Here is a 20,978-nt window from a genome sequence, read left to right on the forward strand (position 1 = left end):
CTTGTGCGTTGCGTGAAAATTGCAGCATGCTCTATATTCTGCGTTTTTCACGCAACGCAGGTCCCATAGAAGTGAATGGGGTTGCGTGAAAATCGCAAGCATCCGCAAGCAAGTGCGGATGCGGTGCGATTTTCACGCATGGTTGCTAGGTAACATGGTTATAAGGGAAAATAATAGCATTCTGAATACAGAATGCTTAGTAAAATAGCGCTGGAGGGGTTAAAAAAAATAAACAAATTAACTCACCTTCTCCTCTTGATCGCGAAAATCGCAGCATGCTCTATATTCTGCGTTTTTCACGCAACGCAGGCCCCATAGAAGTGAATGGGGTTGCGTGAAAATCGCAAGCATCCGCAAGCAAGTGCGGATGCGGTGCGATTTTCACGCATGGTTGCTAGGTGACAGTCTATAAACTGTATTACTTTCCCTTATAACATGGTTATAAGGGAAAATAATAGCATTCTGAATACAGAATGCATAGTACAATAGGGCTGGAGGGGTTTAAAAAAATAAACTCATTAACTCACCTTCTCCTCTTGATCTCGAAGTTCCCGGTCTCTTCTTTACTTGAGTTGTGGGCTAAAGGACCTTTGAGTTGAGCTTACTGATGAGTTGTGGGCTAAAGGACCTTTGGTGACGTCAGATCTCATGCTCCAATCACATGGTACATCACCATACACTACAACTAACCCAAACCTGAACTTCTGTGAAGAAGTTCGGGTCTGGGTACCAGTGTCGGTTTTTTATCACGCGCGTGCAAAAAACATTGCACCCGCGCGATAAAAACTGAACATCGGAACGCAATTGCAGTCAAAACTGACTGCAATTGCATTCCTACTCGCGCGGTTTTGCCGCAACACACCGGGACGCATCCGGACCTAATCCGGACACGCTCGTGTGAACCCAGCCTAAGGTGTTCACATGAGCGTATCGGATTAGGTCCAGATGCGTTCAGGGAAACTCGCACCATTTTGCAAGCAAGTTCAGTCAGTTTTGTCTGCTATTGCGTTCAGTTTTTTACATGCGGGTGCAATGCGTTTTTCACGCTCGTGATAAAAAAACTTAGGCCCCTTTCACACGAGCGTGAGGGATTAGGTCCGGATGCGTTCAGGGTGCGTTCAGTGAAACTCGCACTGTTTTGCAAGCAAGTTCAGTCAGTTTTGTCTGCGATTGTGTTCAGTTGTTCAGTTTTTTCCGCGCGAGTGCAATGCGTTTTGATGCGTTTTTCACGCGCGTGATAAAAAACTGAAGGTTTACAAACATCTCTTAGCAACCCTCAGTGAAAAACGCATCGCACCCGCACTTGCTTGCGGATGCAATGCTTTTTTCACGCAGCCCCATTCACTTCCATGGGGCCAGGGCTGCGTGAAAAACGCAGAATATAGAACATGCTGCGATTTTCACGCAACGCAGAACTGACGCAGGATAAACAACGCTCATGTACACAGACCCATTGAAATGAATGGGTCAGGATTCAGTGCGGGTGCAATGCGTTCACGTCACGCATTGCACCCGCGCGGAAAACTCGCTCGTGTGAAAGGGGCCTTACAATCCCTGTCCAAGCAAGTCTATTTGAGAGTTTGACCATCGCATAATTTATTTATCGTGCAACCAAATGACCAGAGCTACATTTTTACCTCTGTATCAATCCTCTGATATGCATTCATCCTTTCTATATTTAATAATTCCACAGCGCAGAGAAGTGAATGGTGCTCAACCATACAGAACAGGGTAAAAGAACAGCGTATGTTTAACCAACGTCCTCGCTCTACCTGCAACTTCTCCAGGGCAGGCTACCTAGAGCTGAAAGGCTATAAGTCTAAGGTATTTGCAGTCCTCACAACAGATGAATTATGGGTCCATAAAAATGAACAGGTAAGAACAGACAAGATATTCCATCCTGCTTTCCGACAATTATTTCCTGCTGTCAGATGGTAACTTTGCTTAGGGCTCCATCACACAGTGCTTTTGTGTGCTTTTGTTTTAGAGGTAAAAACACTGTGCATTTCTTGGAGAGAATTCACATCACTTCATTTTCAGTTCTTCATGCAGTATTTTTTTCCATCTAAAAAAACCTATCTCAGACAGAAATGGCTCACACGGATGCCAAATGTGCAACATGATCCGTTTTTTTACAGGATCCATTTTTTTTCTTTCTGGTCTTCTGACTGATCATAAGAACAGAAAATGAAACAGAGATGTAAACTCTTTTTTTTTAGGGTACTTTCACACTAGCGTTTTTCTTTTCCGGCATAGAGTTCCGTCCTAGGGGCTGATCAGTTTTATCCCCATGCATTCTGAATGGAGAGCAATCCATTCAGGATGCATCAGGATGTCTTCAGTTCAGTCTTTTTGACTGATCAGGCAAAAGATAAAACCGCAGCATGCTACGGTTTTATCTCTGGTGAAAAAAACTGAAGACTTGCCGGATCCAGCATTTTTTCCCATAGGAATGTATTAGTGACGGATCTGGCATTCAAAATACTGGAATGCCGGATCCGTTCTTCCTGAGCAGACCGAAAAAAGGTGAAAAAAATAAATGCCGGATCCATTTTGCCAGATGACACCGGAAAGACGGATCTGGCATTTGAATGCATTTTTTTTGACTGATCAGGCATTTTTAAGACTGATCAGGATCCTGATCAGTCTTACTAATGCCATCAGTTGGCACACGTTTTGCGTCCGGATTTCCGGATCCGGCAGGCAGTTCGGCGATGGAACTGCTTGCCGGATCACTCTGCCGCAAGTGTGAAAGTACCCTTAGCATTTTTTTTTTAAATCTTGTATACTTTAAGTAGATGCTTCTTTCAACTTGTTTTCAACTCCTACAGACACACCTGAAACAATGCAGCCATAACATGACAAAACATATTCAATAACGGTAAAAAATACTGAAAGATAGGATATAGGAGAAAACCTTTTTTTTGTAGTGAATTTCAGAATTCACTACAGACTTTAAAGGGATTCTGTCACCACATTTTACCCCCTACAGTAAAACATAGCTACTTGTAGGTCTCCCTGAGCTGTATTAAATGATGCCCTTATTAACTAATAGTCTTAATTTATTTCTTTATAAAATCGATGTTAGTGATATGCTAATGACTTACATAAGGTGCCCAAGGGGATGTCGTTTCCTAACTTGGTGCCCAGCCGCACCCATCGGTCTGGTCTAATATAATATATTCAAGAGCCGGCGCGCTGACGTAATCCCTGAGCCTGTTTGAAATCCCGCGTGTGTGCACTACACACTGTAGTCTGCGCCTGTGCGGACTACAGGTAATGGCATCGTCAAGCGAAGTGCGCATGCGCCGGCATGCGCACTTTGCTCGACGATGCCATTACCTGTAATCCACACGGGCGCAGACTACAGCGTGCGGGATTTCAAACAGGCTCAGGGATTACGTCAGCGCGCCGGCTCTTGAATATATTATATTAGAGGCGGCGCTGGACTCAGGAAGGTGGTGCTGGGCACCGGACCGAGGGGTGCGTTTAGGCACCAAGTTAGGAAAGGACATCCCCTTGGGCACCTTATGTAAGTCATTAGCATATCACTAAAATCGATTTTATAAAGAAATAAATCAAGACTTAGTTAATAAGGGCATCATTTAATACAGCTCAGGGAGACCTACAAGTAGCTATGTTTTACTGTAGGGGGTAAAATGTGGTGACAGAATCCCTTTAAAGTGTCATCTAGGTGCATAAAAACACCACGAAAAATGCAACAAAAAAGCAGCTACAAACTAGAGCATGAAAACATGGGGAAGCTTGATCATATACATATGCCAGGACATAAAAAATTGCAAACCCAGGGTTTGCAACTTTTTAAACACCATTTGTGCAAACATTATTTGGCAAATAGCTTTTCATCACGCCTTTGCCACTTTATTGAAAAGGGGGCACGATGGGGCATGTTGTGGTTGGAGCCATCAGCCCCAGCAGATATTGTCCTGATGTAAAGGCCAGCTTAGAGCTCACAGACTGCCAGAAGATGACGTGTGCCTCGTCATAAATTAAGCACATCCTATAGTCACACAGGAGATAACAAGACTAGCATTGAAGACGTAGGTCTTGATAAATCTCCCCCTATCGGTGAAAGCAGGCTTAGGTACCAAGTCCTTGTTTAAAAAAACTGCAGTGGAGAAATCCAAGATCATGATGCAACGTGACCAAGTGCTGAATTTAGCATCATGTATGGAGGACTGCCGGTGCACTATTTAATCAGTCTGTTTTAATGCCTCTGCAGACTGCATGAAGTATATTGCTCTACAATCGTTGTCGTAAATGTAATATTTAGGCCTCTTGCACACAAACATTTTTTTTTACCGTTTACGTTCCGTTTTTTGCGTTCCGTATACGGATCGTATACGGAACCATTCATTTCAATGGATCTGCAAAAAAAAAAAATGGAAGGTACTCCGTATGTCTTCCGTTTCCGTATTTCAGTTTTTTCCGTTCAAAGATAGAAAATGTCCTATTATTGTCTGCATAATGGACAAGGATAGTACTGTTCTATCAGGAGCCAGCTGTTCCGTTCCACAAAAAACAGAATGCACGCGGACGTCATCCGTATTTTTTGCGGACCTCAAAATACAGAAAAAGCCATACGGTCGTGTGCAAGAGGTCTAAGGGCTCAAGCACACAAACGTATTTTCTTTCTGCTTCTGTTCCGTTTTTTTGCAGACCGTATGCGGAACCATTCACTTCACTGGGTCCGCAAAAACAATGGAAGGTACTTTGTGTGCATTCCGTTTTCGCATTTCCGTATTTCCGTTCTGCAAAAAAGTAGTGCATGTCCTATTATTGTCTGCAAATCACGGTCCGAGGCCCCATTCAAGTCAATGGGTCCGCACACGGAACACATGCGTTTATCATTCATATTTCATCCGTATTTTGCGGATCCATACTGTAGAAATGCTATGCCCAGCCCATATTGCTCATGTGTTTGGTGATTAATAAGTTACTGTTTCTGTTTCCGATCCGCAAAAAACGGATGGTATACGGAAACCATACAGATATGTTTTGTGGAATAACGAAACGGAAGAGGACTTAAATCGGAGAAAAAAAAAACCTCAGATACAGAACAACGGATCGGTGAAAAACGGACCGCAAAACAACAACGGTCGTGTGCATGAGCCCTAAGGCTGAATCATATGGTTATTTTCCATCCTCTGGAGATAGTCTCCAGGGAAGGGCATGTCCTAACCCCTGGACTTGACTCTGCAGTTCTGTGGCATACACAGTCAGCATTTGGAACCTAGGGGGGACTCCAGAGAACCCACAAGACTGAGAGTAGAAAAGAACTATTGAGAAAGTGGATGACTGAAAGTAGACTGTGGAGGTACCACGAGTTTATGGCTTCTGGACTTCACAGTGGGCAAAAAGGCTTCTGGCACCCATTCATACCAATGTGACAGATTGTGAGGACTTGCACCCCTAGGCTAGATTGGAATGTAGAAAAGTGTTATGTGAGCAAATGCATCTTAAAAGATAACCCCCTTGATTCAAGCTGGAACCTATTAGAACTGTTTAAGAATTTTCCCTCCATTTTATGTGGATGATGTTTAGAACTTGCTATTTAGTTAAGCCTTTTGGTAAATGTTAAACTGCACCACCTCTATCCTGGTCTCCTGTCATTAAACTGCACCACCTCTATCCTGGTCTCCTGTCGTTAAACTGCACCACCTCTATCCTGGTCTCCTGTCGTTAAACTGCACCACCTCTATCCTGGTCTCCTGTCATTAAACTGCACCACCTCTATCCTGGTCTCCTGTCATTAAACTGCACCACCTCTATCCTGTCTCCTGTCGTTAAACTGCACCACCTCTATCCTGGTCTCCTGTCATTAAACTGCACCACCTCTATCCTGGTCTCCTGTCATTAAACTGCACCACCTCTATCCTGGTCTCCTGTCATTAAACTGCACCACCTCTATCCTGGTCTCCTGTCGTTAAACTGCACCACCTCTATCCTGGTCTCCTGTCATTAAACTGCACCACCTCTATCCTGTCTCCTGTCGTTAAACTGCACCACCTCTATCCTGGTCTCCTGTCATTAAACTGCACCACCTCTATCCTGTCTCCTGTCGTTAAACTGCACTCTGACTCTATCCTGGTCTCCTGTCATTAAACTGCACCACCTCTATCCTGGTCTCCTGTCGTTAAACTGCACCACCTCTATCCTGGTCTCCTGTCATTAAACTGCACCACCTCTATCCTGTCTCCTGTCGTTAAACTGCACCACCTCTATCCTGGTCTCCTGTCATTAAACTGCACCCCCTCTATCCTGGTCTCCTGTCGTTAAACTGCACTCTGACTCTATCCTGGTCTCCTGTTGTTAAACTGCACCACCTCTATCCTGGTCTCCTGTCATTAAACTGCACCACCTCTATCCTGTCTCCTGTCGTTAAACTGCACCACCTCTATCCTGGTCTCCTGTCATTAAACTGCACCACCTCTATCCTGTCTCCTGTCGTTAAACTGCACTCTGACTCTATCCTGGTCTCCTGTCATTAAACTGCACCACCTCTATCCTGGTCTCCTGTCGTTAAACTGCACCACCTCTATCCTGGTCTCCTGTCATTAAACTGCACCACCTCTATCCTGTCTCCTGTCGTTAAACTGCACCACCTCTATCCTGGTCTCCTGTCATTAAACTGCACCCCTTCTATCCTGGTCTCCTGTTGTTAAACTGCACTCTGACTCTATCCTGGTCTCCTGTTGTTAAACTGCACCACCTCTATCCTGGTCTCCTGTTAAACTGCACCACCTCTATCCTGGTCTCCTGTCGTTAAACTGCACCACCTCTATCCTGGTCTCCTGTCATTAAACTGCACCACCTCTATCCTGGTCTCCTGTCATTAAACTGCACCACCTCTATCCTGGTCTCCTGTCGTTAAACTGCACCACCTCTATCCTGGTCTCCTGTCGTTAAACTGCACTCTGACTCTAAGGGAAACCCATCTTTCAAGAGGCCATAACCTGGGTGTGCCTTGGTGGAGAACTACAACTATCATCCTTCAGCCCCCTCGTCACTGTAACTGCCCTGGGGAACCACAATCTCCTTTGTCGCCATTGTCACTCCCATCCTCCTCCCCATTGTGCTACCCCCATGTGCGTGTTGCATCAGTGTTTTTACCCCCACCAATAAATTGTCACTGACAAATCAAAAGTTTTCCCAAATTGCAGGGACACTTTTAAGGGGTTGTGCAAGGATAGGGGTGTTTTTGGCAGAGCCCCTCATTTAGTTTACTTACCTGCTTCCCAGCTCTGGCTCCCAGGTCCTTCTCTTCCAGGTCTGAGATGCTCCACTATAAACATCTGGTTTGACGTGACCGCAGCCAGTCGCTGGTCACACATGATGCAAGGTGATCAGGTCTCTGCCGCGGCCAGTGATTGGGTGCAGCGATGTCAATCTAGATGTTTACAGCGAGGGAGCCCAGTGGAGCATTGCAGCCCGGGAGAAGGAGTGGAGAGGCAGCTCCAGGAACCCGGTGAGTAATCTTCCCTTTAGGCTACATGCACACGACCGTATGTGTTTTGCGGTCCGCATATTGCGGATCCGCAAGAAAAATGGATGACGTTCCGTATGGCATCCGTTTTTTTTTGCGGATACGTTTTTTTTGCGGATCCATTGTAATAATGCCTATCCTTGTCCGCAAACTAGAAAAAAATAGGACAAGCACTATTTTTTTTGCGGAGCAACGGAACGGACATACTGATGCGGACAGCACACGGTGTGCTGTCTGTGTTTTTTGCAGACCCATTGAAATGAATGGGTCCGCATCCTATCCGCAAAAAAAAACGGATCGGACACGGAAACAAAATACGGTCATGTGCATGAGGCCTTACAGGTCCAGCCAAGTCAGAGGAAGGGGTTGCAAAAAATCCCCCATTCTTGCACAACTTCTTTAAGCATCGAGGCTCAAAAAAGAAACCGTGAAACAACTAATTTAGCTCTAATGCATCTCATTTACATAGAAAACTGAAACGACGATTGTTTTTGATTGTCCCTTGCAGTTTTTCAAAATGGGCATTGGAATGTTTGTGATTGAAATGCATGGTTTCACCATCCGAGACGGGCGCAACAAGACCTTTGAGTTGATCACGCCACAAAAAACTTTCAGGTAATATGGAAGTATATAATAAACTTTAAAAATGATCCTCAGAAAAGTATTTGGTCCTCATTTCTTACACTTCTCTGGAAAAATAAAAGCAGCACTGTAATTGGTTGCTGCGGACAAGCAGGCCCACTTTTGATTGACCATTTTGACAAATGAGACCCATGTGTTCAAGCTATATTAGTCCTAGCAAATTTCATAGGTAGGAAATGTTACACTAAGGTTATTACAAGTATATGGAGCCACAGGAACCCCGCCATATGTCTAAGATATTATCCCATAGAAGTAGGGTTTCTACAGGAGAATACCTCCACAATACAATACGCAATACAGAGAGAATACCTCCTCCCACTGAAACTTGCAATTTTTGACTCGGAATTAGATTACATTTTCTATATAAAAACCTCTGTAAGCTTCAACATGAAATTGTAGGTTTACAGAGGTGCAGTGCCTTGCAAAAGTATTCACCCCCTTGTCTTTTTTCGTGTTTTGTCACATTACAGCCTTAAATTCTGTTTTGTTAATCTGAATTTAATGTGATGGATCAGAACACAATAGTCTAAGTTGGTGAAGTGAAATGAGAAAAATATATAAATAAAACTATTGTTTAGAAATAGAAACCAGAAAATTGGCATGTGCGTATGTATTCACCCCCTTTGTTAGGAAGCCCATAAAAAGCTCTGGTGCAACCAATAACCTTTAGAAGTCACATAATTAGTGAAATGTTGTCCACCTGTGTGCAATCTAAGGCCTCTTGCACATGACCGTATGGCTTTCTAAGGCCTCTTTCACACGGACGTTGCGGGAAAATGTGCAGGTGCGTTGCGGGAACACCCGCGATTTTTCCGCGCGAGTGCAAAACATTGTAATGCGTTTTGCACTTGCGTGAGAAAAATCGCGCATGTTTGGTACCCAAACCCGAACTTCTTCACAGAAGTTCGGGCTTGGGTTCGGTGTTCTGTAAGGGTACTTTCACACTAGCGTTTTTCTTTTCCGGCGCTGAGTTCCGTCCTAGGGGCTCAAATCCGGAAAAGAACTGATCAGTTGTATCCCCATGCATTCTGAATGGAGAGTCAGTCCTTCAGGATGCATCAGGATGTCTTCAGTTCAGTCTTTTTGACTGATCAGGCTTTTCAGAAAAACGTAGCATGCAGTATTTTTACCTCCGGCCAAAAAGCCTGAACACTTTGACTGAACGCCGGATCAGGCCTTTTTCCCATTGACTTGCATTAACGCCGGATCTGGCACTGTGTGTTCAGTCAAAACGGATCCGGCTTTTGCATGTTAAACCCGAAAAATGTGAAAAAAAAGTTAAAGTCCATAAATGGCGGATCCGTTTTTTCCAATGCATTTTTTCATTGTGATCAAAATCCTGATCAGGATTCAAATGTAATCCGTTTTCACACGTTTTTCCGGAACCAGCGGGCAGTTCCGGTGTCGGAATTGAACGCCGGATTAAAACAACGCTAGTGTGAAAGTAGCCTAAGATTGTATTATTTCCCCTTATAACATAGTTGTAAGGGAAAATAATAGCATTCTGAATACAGAATGCATAGTAAAACCGCGCTGGAGGGGTTAAAAAAATAATAATAATAATTTAACTCACCTTAGTCCACTTGATCGCGGCCCGGCATCTCCTTCTGTCTCCTTTGTTGAATAGGACCTGTGGTGAGCATTAATTACAGGACCTTTGATGACACCACTCCGGTCATCACATGGTACGTCACCATGGTAAAAGATCATGTGACGTACCATGTGATGACCGGAGTGACGTCATCACAGGTCCTGTAATTAATGCTCACCACAGGTCCTATTCAACAAAGGAGACAGAAGGAGATGCCGGGCCGCGATCAAGTGGACTAAGGTGAGTTAAATAATTTTTTATTTTTTTTAACCCCTCCAGCGCTGTTTTACTATGCATTCTGTATTCAGAATGCTATTATTTTCCCTTATAACCATGTTATAAGGGAAAATAATAATGATCGGGTCTCCATCCCGATCGTCTCTTAGCAACCGTGCGTGAAAATCGCACCGCATCCGCACTTGCTTGCGGATGCTTGCGATTTTCACACAACCCCATTCACTTCTATGGGGCCTGCGTTGCGTGAAAAACGCAGAATATAGAGCATGCTGCGATTTTCACGCAACGCACAAGTGATGCGTGAAAATCACCGCTCATGTGAACAGCCCCATAGAAATGAATGGGTCGGTATTCAGTGCGGGTGCAATGCATTCAACTCACGCATCGCATCCGCGCGGAATACTCGCCCGTGTGAAAGGGGCCTAAGTATTTTGCGGTCCTCTATGCCACCAATGTCAGATAGGTGAAGGAGATTGCAATGCGCAAGTGCTGCATGCTCTCCATGCACTTCTATGGGAGTTGCGAAAACAGCCGAGCAAATGAAAAAGTGAACAGAGAGCACACAGCGCAAGTGCATTCACCTCTTAATTTAACTCAATGGGAGCTCCGGAAATAGCCGAACCGACGGGCAGCTATTTTTAGCACCCCATAGAAGTGCATGGAGGGTGGCTGCTCTTGCACCTTCATTCACTTTGGGTGCCCTGTTTTAGACATAAGAGCGGGTCCCAGAGGTGGGACCTGTGCCTATCTGACGGTGGCATATCCTAGTGATATTCCACAATGTGTGACATGGGCCAACCCTTTTAAAGTGGTTGTCTGGCCTAGGAACCAACAGTCCCAATGGTCATAACCTGTGACCAATTGAAAAAAACTCCACCTGTCTGGGGGCCTGCCGTTCCTGCTCCACTGCCCTGAGGCTAGTGATTGGCCAACATTAATATACAATAGAAGACTGTGTTTATATATTTAAATGTAAATTTATGAGTTTGTAATAATTGACAGTTTCCATTTGTTTCCAGCTTCACTGCAGAATCTGACAGGGAGAAGAAGGAGTGGATGGAAGCCCTGCTGGAATGTATATCTGAATCACTCTCAGACTACGAGGTGGCTGAGAAGATTTGGTCCAATAAAACCAACAAGACCTGTGCTGACTGCAAAGCCTGCAATCCTGATTGGGCCTCCATAAACCTGTGTGTTATAATATGCAAGCAGTGTGCAGGTCGGTGCAGGACTGTGCTAGCGCTGAGTGACATGCATTATAATACTGGAAACTGAAAATGTATTTTATGTTTAATGGTTTCTGCCTTGCGCCATACTATTACCTCTCTTCAAGTACCTAGTTATTGTGAAGCAACTTAAAGGGGTTATCCCATGACTGATGTAAAAAAATTAAAATTAGACATCATATGGTACATGACAATATCTTTCTAACAAAGCTAGAACCAGCCCTGTACCTCACATGGGTCCAGAGATCTCCCCATTCATTGCTCTGCTAGATTTATATCAAAGGGAGTGTCTTTTCTCCTGCAGCTCAGGGGGAGTGTCCATGCTCTCCCTATCACAGCTTAGGGGGCGTGTCCATGCTCTGCCTATCACAGCTCAGGAAGCAGTTGAAAGATAAAGCTGAGCATGTGCGGCCTTCTCAGTGAGCAGGTCAAAGAAATAAGAAAAAAAATTGTAGGTGGCGCTATACAGATACATTTGATTTAATAACTCAGTGGCTATGCTAACTTTTTAATTAAATGCAATTACAAAAGTATTCAGAAAAAGGTGATGGTGTAAAAACTGTAGAATATTTTTCATGGGACAAACCCTTTAAGCATACGGCACTGTTATGTTGCAGGTTTAGAAGCTGTACCTGTGCAAATACGTGCCGGAGCTAGCTCTGTTATACATCTGGCACCATGATCTCACTGCCAGGATTGAATCTAACTCAGATCCTGGCAGTATAACTCCTTAGATGCCACAGCATGTAAGTGGTTAGAGATGGGGGGCTTCTTCTCTCCCCTTATCGCCCCCCCAACCTGGTTCAATTTATAAAAGTTATACATTAGATCTAGCCTAAAATTATGCCATTAAAAAAATACAACTTGTCCTACAAAAACAAGTCTTTATACAGATATGTCGAAAAATATAAAACTTAAGGCTTTTGAAATGCAGAAAAGAAAAAAATTAATCCTTAAAGGGAACCTGACATCTCAGATATGCAATTTTAACTGCCCATTGTACCTTATTACTGCTCTTTATAGAGCTCTGGAAGCAGATGCTGGTACGTATTCTAAGTAGTAAATGCGCTGAAAATGCACTTTTAATCTTATTTCCGCTGTATGGAAATGAGTCTGTTCAAGTCAAGGCGGCCGGTGTTTTACTCCTTCGAGTCAAGGTTTCCCCACCCGTACCCCACCTCCTCCATCTTGATTGATGTTCTCTCAGACAGGGAGCATTATTCCGAGGTCTCATTAGATCCCACGCAGGCTCAATCAATTAAGCTGCAGGAGGTGGGGTCGGGAGATATTGTGGGCAGTTATAATTGCATAGCTAAGATGTTGGGTTCCCTTTAAGTACCAGACTGGACTGTGTCTTTAGTGGCTTAAATATCAGCTAAGAATTGGCTTTAGCGGAACAAGCATCATAAATATAGGTGACTGGTGTCCAAAGAGCCTTCAGTGAAAATTAAACTTTGGTGTAGGTTCTAATGTCGAGTGAAATTCAGTGCTCTCTCTCTCTGTGTATATATATATATATATATATATTATATATTTTTTTTTCATTTCACAGTATATCTTAATTACTAGTGATATTAATCTCATTGTATGAACGTTCTGGAATTTTTCTTAGCACTGTGTCTTAGTCATAGCCAGACTTGTCTGATCATTCCAGCTGCTGTACAGTCTTTTTTTCAAGTTTCACATCTTGTTTTTGCTCTACAGGTCAGCACAGAAGTCTGGGAACAAATATCTCCAAAGTGCAGAGTCTGAAACTAGATATCAGCATCTGGAGCAATGAGATTGTGCAGGTGGGACATGTCTCTGGTTAGAGATTGCGATGAGTACAACTTAAAAGCAGTAGGGAGTCATTGGGAATCACCTCTCATACTATGGCTTTGTTTAGTCAGATCTGCTGCCCTCAGACCATAGACAATTTGATGTTAAACATATCGTTGACTTTATTAGTCAATACATATATATATAGGAAATGTAAAGTCCTAAGTCTTAGGGTTCTTCAGATGAGTACTAGTACTGGGAGCAGACCCTCCTGCAATACTTCTCATACCGTAGATGCAGCATGCAGTGCTCATCAAGGAGCTTTAGTAGGCCACACACAAATTAGATGACTGGCTAGTCTCACTGAAGTCAGCGATTTTAACTGACATTTATCTAATGTGTATAGTCACCTTAACAGGGTGGTCCACCTCTGAAATTTTTGGACACCCCTCCTCCCTGCTGGACCTGTGGAGGGAAGCATACGTACATTCTCCCCATTGCTCAGTTTCAGCTTCCATTGTCCACCGGTCTCCGCTTGTTAACTTCCAGCATGGACGGGAGTCAAGCGTGCTACTGCGGCTAACTACCGTACTGGCCACAGTGGTGATGTGTTCCCCAAATGGCACTGTCACAATCTGCTTGGGGAAAATGTCACTGCTGCAGCCAATAATTGGCTTCATTAGCACATGTGAACCCCGTCCATCCCAGAAGTTGAAACATAGTGATCGGAGCACTCTGGACTACAGGGTGGGCCATTTATATGGATACACCTTAATAAAATGGGAATGGTTGGTGATATTAACTTCCTGTTTGTGGCACATTAGTATATGTGAGGGGGGAAAGTTTTCAAGATGGGTGGTGACCATGGCGGCCATTTTGAAGTCAGCCATTTTGAATCCAACTTTAGTTTTTTCAATAGGAAGAGGGTCATTCGACACATAAAACTTATTGGGAATTTCACAAGAAAAACAATGGTGTGCTTGGTTTTAACGTAACTTTATTCTTTCATGAGTTATTTACAAGTTTCTGACCACTTATAAAATGTGTTCAATGTGCTGCCCATTGTGTTGGATTGTCAATGCAACCCTCTTCTCCCACTCTTCGCACACTGATAGCAACACCGCAGAAGAAATGCTAGCACAGGCTTCCAGTATCCGTAGTTTCAAGTGCTGCACATCTCGTATCTTCACAGCATAGACAATTGCCTTCAGATGATACGAGATGTGCAGCACCTGAAACTACGGATACTGGAAGCCTGTGCTAGCATTTCTCCTGCGGTGTTGCTATCTGTGTGTGAAGAGTGGGAGAAAAGGGTTGCATTGACAATCCAACACAATGGGCAGCACATTGAACACATTTTGTAAGTGGTCAGAAACTTGTAAATAACTCATGAAAGAATAAAGTTACGATAAAACCAAGCACACCATTGTTTTTCTTGTGAAATTCCCAATAAGTTTGATGTGTCAAATGACCCTCTTCCTATTGAAAAAACTAAAGTTGGATTCAAAATGGCCGACTTCAAAATGGCCGCCATGGTCACCACCCATCTTGAAAAGTTTCCCCACTCACATATACTAATGTGCCACAAACAGGAAGTTAATATCACCAACCATTCCCATTTTATTAAGGTGTATCCATATAAATGGCCCACCCTGTAGAGAAACCGAAACTGAAAATCTGGGGAGCAAGTAACTATGCTTCCCTCCGTAGGCCAGTAGGAAGGGGGGCTGCCTAAAATTGTTTCAAAGCTGGACAACCCCTTTAAGTATATTTGGATTTCTATATTTATAATTGAATATGTTTGTTAACATTCACAGCTATTTATTATCCTGGGGAATGATCGAGCTAACCGATTCTGGGCAGCACGTGTGCCACCGTCAGAGGTTCTTCATCCAGACGACTGCATAGAACACAGACGAGACTTCATAGCACACAAGTACCGTGAAGGGAAATACAGAAATCCTCACCCTCATTACAGTACACAGGAGGAAATTCTCAAGGTATTTACCCGAACTAAAGGTCACCCACAATAGAAATTTTAACAGGCAGTGGTAGATGATAGGAAAGACCAAAGGACAGTGGACCTGGGGCCACCATCATCTTTACCTCTTGACTGTCCTAAATGATTAGTGCAGGATCCAGCAGCAGACCCTGTATGACGTTAGTGGCGTCGTTAATTATTATGCCCTCCTTCTTCCGCCTGTGCTAAGCTGCCAATAGACTGCAGGAGTGCTGTGGTGTCATTAGTTCCTCTAGACGTAGGAAAGGGGCTGATATAATGTGGTGTCCACAAAATTCTATTTAGACTTATGGTGACTTACATAGTTTGTAATTTTTTCCAGGTGCTCTGTACTGCTGTCACAGGACCTAACCTGCTGAAGACGGTGATGCAGTTTTTCTCTGATGCTGAATCCACTGCTGATCCCATAGACAGCTCTACCCTCTCCCTACAATCAGCGGAGACCTGGAAGGCGAGCACCTACAGCCTAAATGGTAATGAGATCTGTGCTGTGCGTTCACCTCTTGTGAATGTTTAGTGAGATTTGCAGCCACAGGCAGTTTCAGCATGAATTAGCATTGATATTTACAATGTGAATTTTTAGGGTTTTTTAAAAAATATGCTTTAAGGGTACGACCACGCGGTCAGGTTTCCTGATGCAGTTTCGGAAGCCAAAATCAGAAGTGAAACATAAAAGGAGAGAAAGTATAAGGCCTCTTTCAGACGGGCGTTGCGGGAAAATGTGCGGGTGCGTTGTGGGAACATGCGCGATTTTTCCGCGTGAGTGCAAGACATTGTAATGCGTTTTGCACTCACGTGAGAAAAATCGCTCATGTTTGGTACCCGAACTTCTTCACAGAAGTTCGGGCTTGGGATCGGTGTTCTGTAGATTGTATTATTTTACCTTATAACATGGTTATAAGGGAAAATAATAGCATTCTGAATACAGAATGCATAGTAAAACATCGTTGTAGGGGTTAAAAAATAAAATAAAAAATTTAACACACCTTAATCCACTTGATCGCGAAGCCGGCATCTCTTCTGACTTCTCTCTTTGCTGTGTGCAGCAACAGGATCTGTGGTGACGTCACTCCGGTCATCACATGGTCCATCACATGATCCATCACCATGGTAAAAGATCATGTGATGGATCATGTGATGACCGGAGTGACGTCACCACAGTTCCTGTTGCTGCACACAGCAAAGAAAGAAGTCAGAAGAGATGCCGGCTGCCCGATCAAGTGGATTAAGGTGAGTTAAATTATTTTTTTATTTTTTTTAACCCCTCCAGCGCTATTTTACTATGCATTCTGTATTCAGAATGCTATTTTCCCTTATAACCATGTTATAATGATCGGGTCTCCATCCCGATCGTCTCCTAGCAACTGTGCGTGAAAATCGCACCGCAACCGCACTTGCTTGCGGATGCTTGCGATTTTCACGCAACCCATTCATTTCTATGGGGCCTGCGTTACGTGAAAAACGCACAAAATAGAGCATGCTGGGTGCAATGCGTTCAACTCACGCATCGCATCTGCGCAGAATACTCGCCCGTGTGAAAGGGGCCTAAATGACAGATATGACTCTTCCTATTTTTTTAATTTACTCTTGGTTTTGGCTTCCAAAACTGCATCAGGAAACCTGACCGCGTGGCCGTGTTTTAAGGGACATGTGTACTTCACTGTTCAAGACCTCTGCTTACTGTCAGTAGATGAAAATATTTGTTAAAATTGTATTAACAAATGCTAAACGGATACGGATATGTATTCCAAATATTAAATCTAATTCTGATCGCAGCAAATGTATTACTTTAAATACATGCAAATTGATTGTGTACAGTATATACTTACAGAGATACCTGGATGCTATAGAAAATACCTTGCAGGCATTACTGCATATAATAAATGCTGGATGTGTGCAGAATAGCACAAACAATGAGTGTCGCTTATGAGAGAATGCATATTGTTCTTAATCTGTACCATAGCTTCGGCTCTTATCATTTCATGCCCATACAAGGGAAATCAATGCAGTTATAAATTCCCCTTTATATACTGTAATTCCTCCGAAACACAAGAGCTCATTGTACTTGTCCACATGCTGCCAACAGGGGGCTGTCCCATAGCATGTGACCCACTTGAATACTATGTAATTGTGACTGCATTAAATCATTCACATCTGATTCATAAAAATGACTCATATCCCACATTATCCCGAACTGTAGATACAATGGCAGTGCCTTAGTATTTTATATGTAGCATTTTACGTTGAATAACAAACTAAAAATACACTAAATATGAAACAATGAGTAGGCACATTGCTACATGTATGCAGGGGCGGACTGGGAACTTAAAGTGGCCCTGGAAAAAATACTAAAAGTGGCCCTGTTTTCTAGTCGGGTCCAAATTGATGGAAGGCAAGGCCAACAATACCATATTGTGGCACATTATATGACCCCAACAGAGCCAAAAACCACAGTCCATGACAATTTACTGCCAGCAGCACAAAATACATCCCCAATAACTACTGCTCAGGTAGTCCCCTGGGCATCGGCCCACTGGGAAATTTCCCTGGCCAATCCACCCCTGCATGTATGATATAAATAACATACAGAAGAGGAATCCATACCCCCACCTCCCCACCCCAGCATTCTGGTTCCCTACCTCTCTTCACTGGTATTCTGGTTCGTGTGTATCAACTTCTGCATGGACATGGTCGCGTACACCGCAGCAGCCAATTACTGGCCTCATCGGTGACATGTTTCCAAGCTGGTCACAAGCCACTTGGGGACAACCCCTGTATAAACGCTCAACAGGCAAAAACCAATGTTTCCCTATGGGCATGGTTCTCACCTGAGCGTTTTACAGCGCATACGAACGCGCTATAAAACGCCTCTACGCCTCAAGAAGTACAGGAGCTTCTTTGGGGCGTATTGTCGCGCGTTCCCGCCCATAGACTTCAGTGGGAACACGCCTAAATGGGCGTTTGCTTGTTTCCGCCCATTAAAAACGCCCCATACAAACGCCCGATAAAAACGCCTGTAAAAAGCGCATATCGAATACGCTCAGGTCTGAACCCAGCCAATGTCCTTACATTTGTTGTCACGAGGCTTCCACTTCTTTTTTCATCAGCTTCTGCAACAGCTGGTGCAAAGCTACCTATCAATGAACACATACCACAACTGCTGCAGAACTCCGTTCAAAATAGTCAAGGGGAATTTCAAATCAGTCAGTCAGTCAATCCTGACATATATTTAGTGAATAACATGAAACTAGAGTATTATCTTCTTAAGCATTTTTGAAGAAAATGCAATACCCTAAGCACCAGGGATCAGCAACCTTCAGCACTCCAGCTGCTGTGAAACTACAACTCCTAGCATGCACACTTACTCGGCTGTTCTTGCAACTGCCATAGAAGTGAAAGGAGGATTCTGAGAGTTGTAGTTTCAGAACAGCTGGAGTGCTGGAGGTTGCTAATCCCTGCTACACAAATTCTTCCAGCTGAATAAAAAGCTGTGAATTCAAGTCATTGAGGCCAAATAGCTGTAAACTGAATGGTATGAAATACTCCTCCTATTTTGATACTAACCCATTTTATTACAGCTACCCCACATCAGAATGTTTATGACATCAGACCATTTCTTGTATTTTACCTCTTGTAAATATGTTACATTAGAGGGAACACAGCCAGACGACAACAGTCAATCAAGAGTCTATGATGAGATCATGCAGCCTGTGGTGCATTCTGGGTACTTGAGCAAAGCCGCTGTTGTGAGCAAGACATTCACATCGAAGAAGATGAAGGATGGTAAAGAACAGTGTAATAAAGGGGCACTTCTGTCAGAAATGAATAACTCAATATTCCTAGAAAACATTTTTAAGAATATTTGGCTGTTTTTCATTTTGGCAGTACCATACTAAAGATGAGCGAATTTCTTGTAATTCATTTTCTCTCCCATTTGGTTAATTTTAAAAAAAATTCAGTTTGTGGCCTAATCGATTCAACATGAATCAAAAGGGCTCCCATTGGCCTGAAAATTGGTATATGACACTCTGAGGTCAATTTTTTTCTTTTGTCGTTCTCTCTTTTTTTCAAAAAAAAATTCCCCTTCCCCTCTCCCCCCTTTAAGCTCTTTAAAAGCTGATGTACACATTTGGGGGCAATTTTTTTATTATTGCATTGTACTCATTATGAGCAATTTTTTTTTTTTTTCAATTGGTCTTTGTTAAAAATATAGAGCCATTTTCTCTGTACAGAGCTGAGATGCTCTAGTAGAAGCCTGTGGATTTTCCATCAGACCAGGAGCTGACTGGCTCCTTATCTCTGCTCTCTGACATTATAAACACTCATTATAGCTCAGTTCTTATATTACTGATAAGAATGTGGCGTAAATACATGTTTTTGACCTTTTTGTAATTACCTAGTATATTTTTTAAGAATATTATTATAATATTATTGTGCTATTAAACTTTTCTTCTACATATAGGAAAAAAAACTGTAGAATGCATAATGTCTGCGGATGTAAAGTGTTGTTACTGATGAGTATTACTTAATGATTATCTTAGCATTTCAATTCAGAAAGCACCGTTCATCCTCAGCCCTCTGATTCATGACTGAAGACCACAATTACCAAACAGCTAGGACTATGATCTCTACTCATGAGGAGCAATAGGAAATTTATAGTCTTCAGAAAGGTGTGACCAGGAGAATCTGTAGCTAAAGAACAAAGCAAAACAGATTAACACAGCGCAGGGTAGATTTACTTCAGTCATAAACCTCCGCTTGTTTTTCCATTTACTTAAGAGGTGATGCGCATTAAAAAACTTAAAAGGTTTTGGTGTATTGAGAATATGTATTTTTTCTGCCCTTAGAATTCCACAAGCAGTGGTGTGTCCTGGAGAGATCTCTCATATTTTATGAAAATGACAAGAGCTCGGAACAGATTGGAAGGATTGATCCATGTGAAGTTGTCTGTCTGGGGGTAAATAAGGTTGACACGTTGCACAGCCCAGCAGCTGTGGAAAGGTATGGACCTAGACAAGGTTGTGCATTCACGCATGGAACAGGAAAGTTTAAATATTGGTTCACCTTGGGAGTTGCCTTAAAGGAGTTTTCCAGGGTTAGTTTGTTAGTGGCCTATCCTCAGGACAGGACATCAGTATCAGAGTGGTGGGACACAGACCCTTGGCACCCCTGGTGACAAGATGTGTGATGGCGCTGCACCACCTATGTGACCGCTGTGGCGGTCCATCTACCTGCACGCCGTCTACTTAGTAGTGATGGTGCAGGGAATTGCAGCTTTATCTAATTCACATAGGATTTAGCTGCAATATCCTGCACAACTTTGACTCGTCTTCCGCTATAAAACATAAAGCAGATGGGAGCTCTTTGTAAAGCTCTTCAGACCCTTCTTTAAAAACTTTTCTTTAACCCCTTCCTGCTCCATGCCGTAAATGTATGGCATCAATTCATTGTAGAAGGAATACTATACGAATGATACAAGGTAGAGTCATAAGTATGGGTGCTTCAGAATTGTTATTAGATGTGGAATGCAAGTAGTAGTTCTATATTAAACCATGAGTCTATTATTCCTTATAAAAGTTATGAATTAATTGCCAGCCGTTCACAGGGAAGGTCCAGATGGCTGTTACCAGAGGTTTGTTTCTGACACTGACAGCACTGATTGGTTAGTCAGACTGTGCAGGGACATTCATCTAACTGGTAACACCCATATGGGCATTTAACGCAAACTGCTGGTATTAATTCATAAACCTCTAGTAGGAATAATAAAGGAACGACACATCATAGAGTCATAAGAATAGATGCTCCAGAATTGTTATTACATGGGAATACAACAGACATGTCAGGAGATGTGACAGGTCCACTTTAAATGGAGATGTACTTTGTGCTTTCTCTCTGAAGGCTATCTATCATAAAAATTGAGTTTTATACTTTTCTATAACTGTCTGATAATTAAGAATATTTTATAATCACGTGGTAGTAATTTCCCTGTACAGCCAA

The 20,978-nt window shown here is 43.0% G+C and overlaps 1 protein-coding gene across 3 annotated transcripts in view; it reads left to right on the forward strand.

Moving 5' to 3' along the window:
- The window catches only part of ARAP3 (ArfGAP with RhoGAP domain, ankyrin repeat and PH domain 3), a 150,398-nt gene that overhangs the window by 78,609 nt on the left and 50,811 nt on the right, over positions 1-20,978 (forward strand). For all 3 annotated transcript variants that reach the window (XM_040441106.1, XM_040441098.1, XM_040441113.1), the window contains exons 9-16: positions 1,694-1,875; positions 8,016-8,122; positions 10,997-11,196; positions 12,908-12,993; positions 14,779-14,961; positions 15,304-15,454; positions 18,633-18,764; positions 19,829-19,982. In XM_040441106.1, the coding sequence (XP_040297040.1) occupies positions 1,694-1,875; positions 8,016-8,122; positions 10,997-11,196; positions 12,908-12,993; positions 14,779-14,961; positions 15,304-15,454; positions 18,633-18,764; positions 19,829-19,982 (1,195 nt within the window). The remainder of the gene's footprint in view (positions 1-1,693; positions 1,876-8,015; positions 8,123-10,996; positions 11,197-12,907; positions 12,994-14,778; positions 14,962-15,303; positions 15,455-18,632; positions 18,765-19,828; positions 19,983-20,978) is intronic.

The sequence above is a fragment of the Bufo bufo genome, chromosome 1, assembly GCF_905171765.1.
Source record: "Bufo bufo chromosome 1, aBufBuf1.1, whole genome shotgun sequence".
Classification (NCBI taxonomy): domain Eukaryota; kingdom Metazoa; phylum Chordata; class Amphibia; order Anura; family Bufonidae; genus Bufo; species Bufo bufo.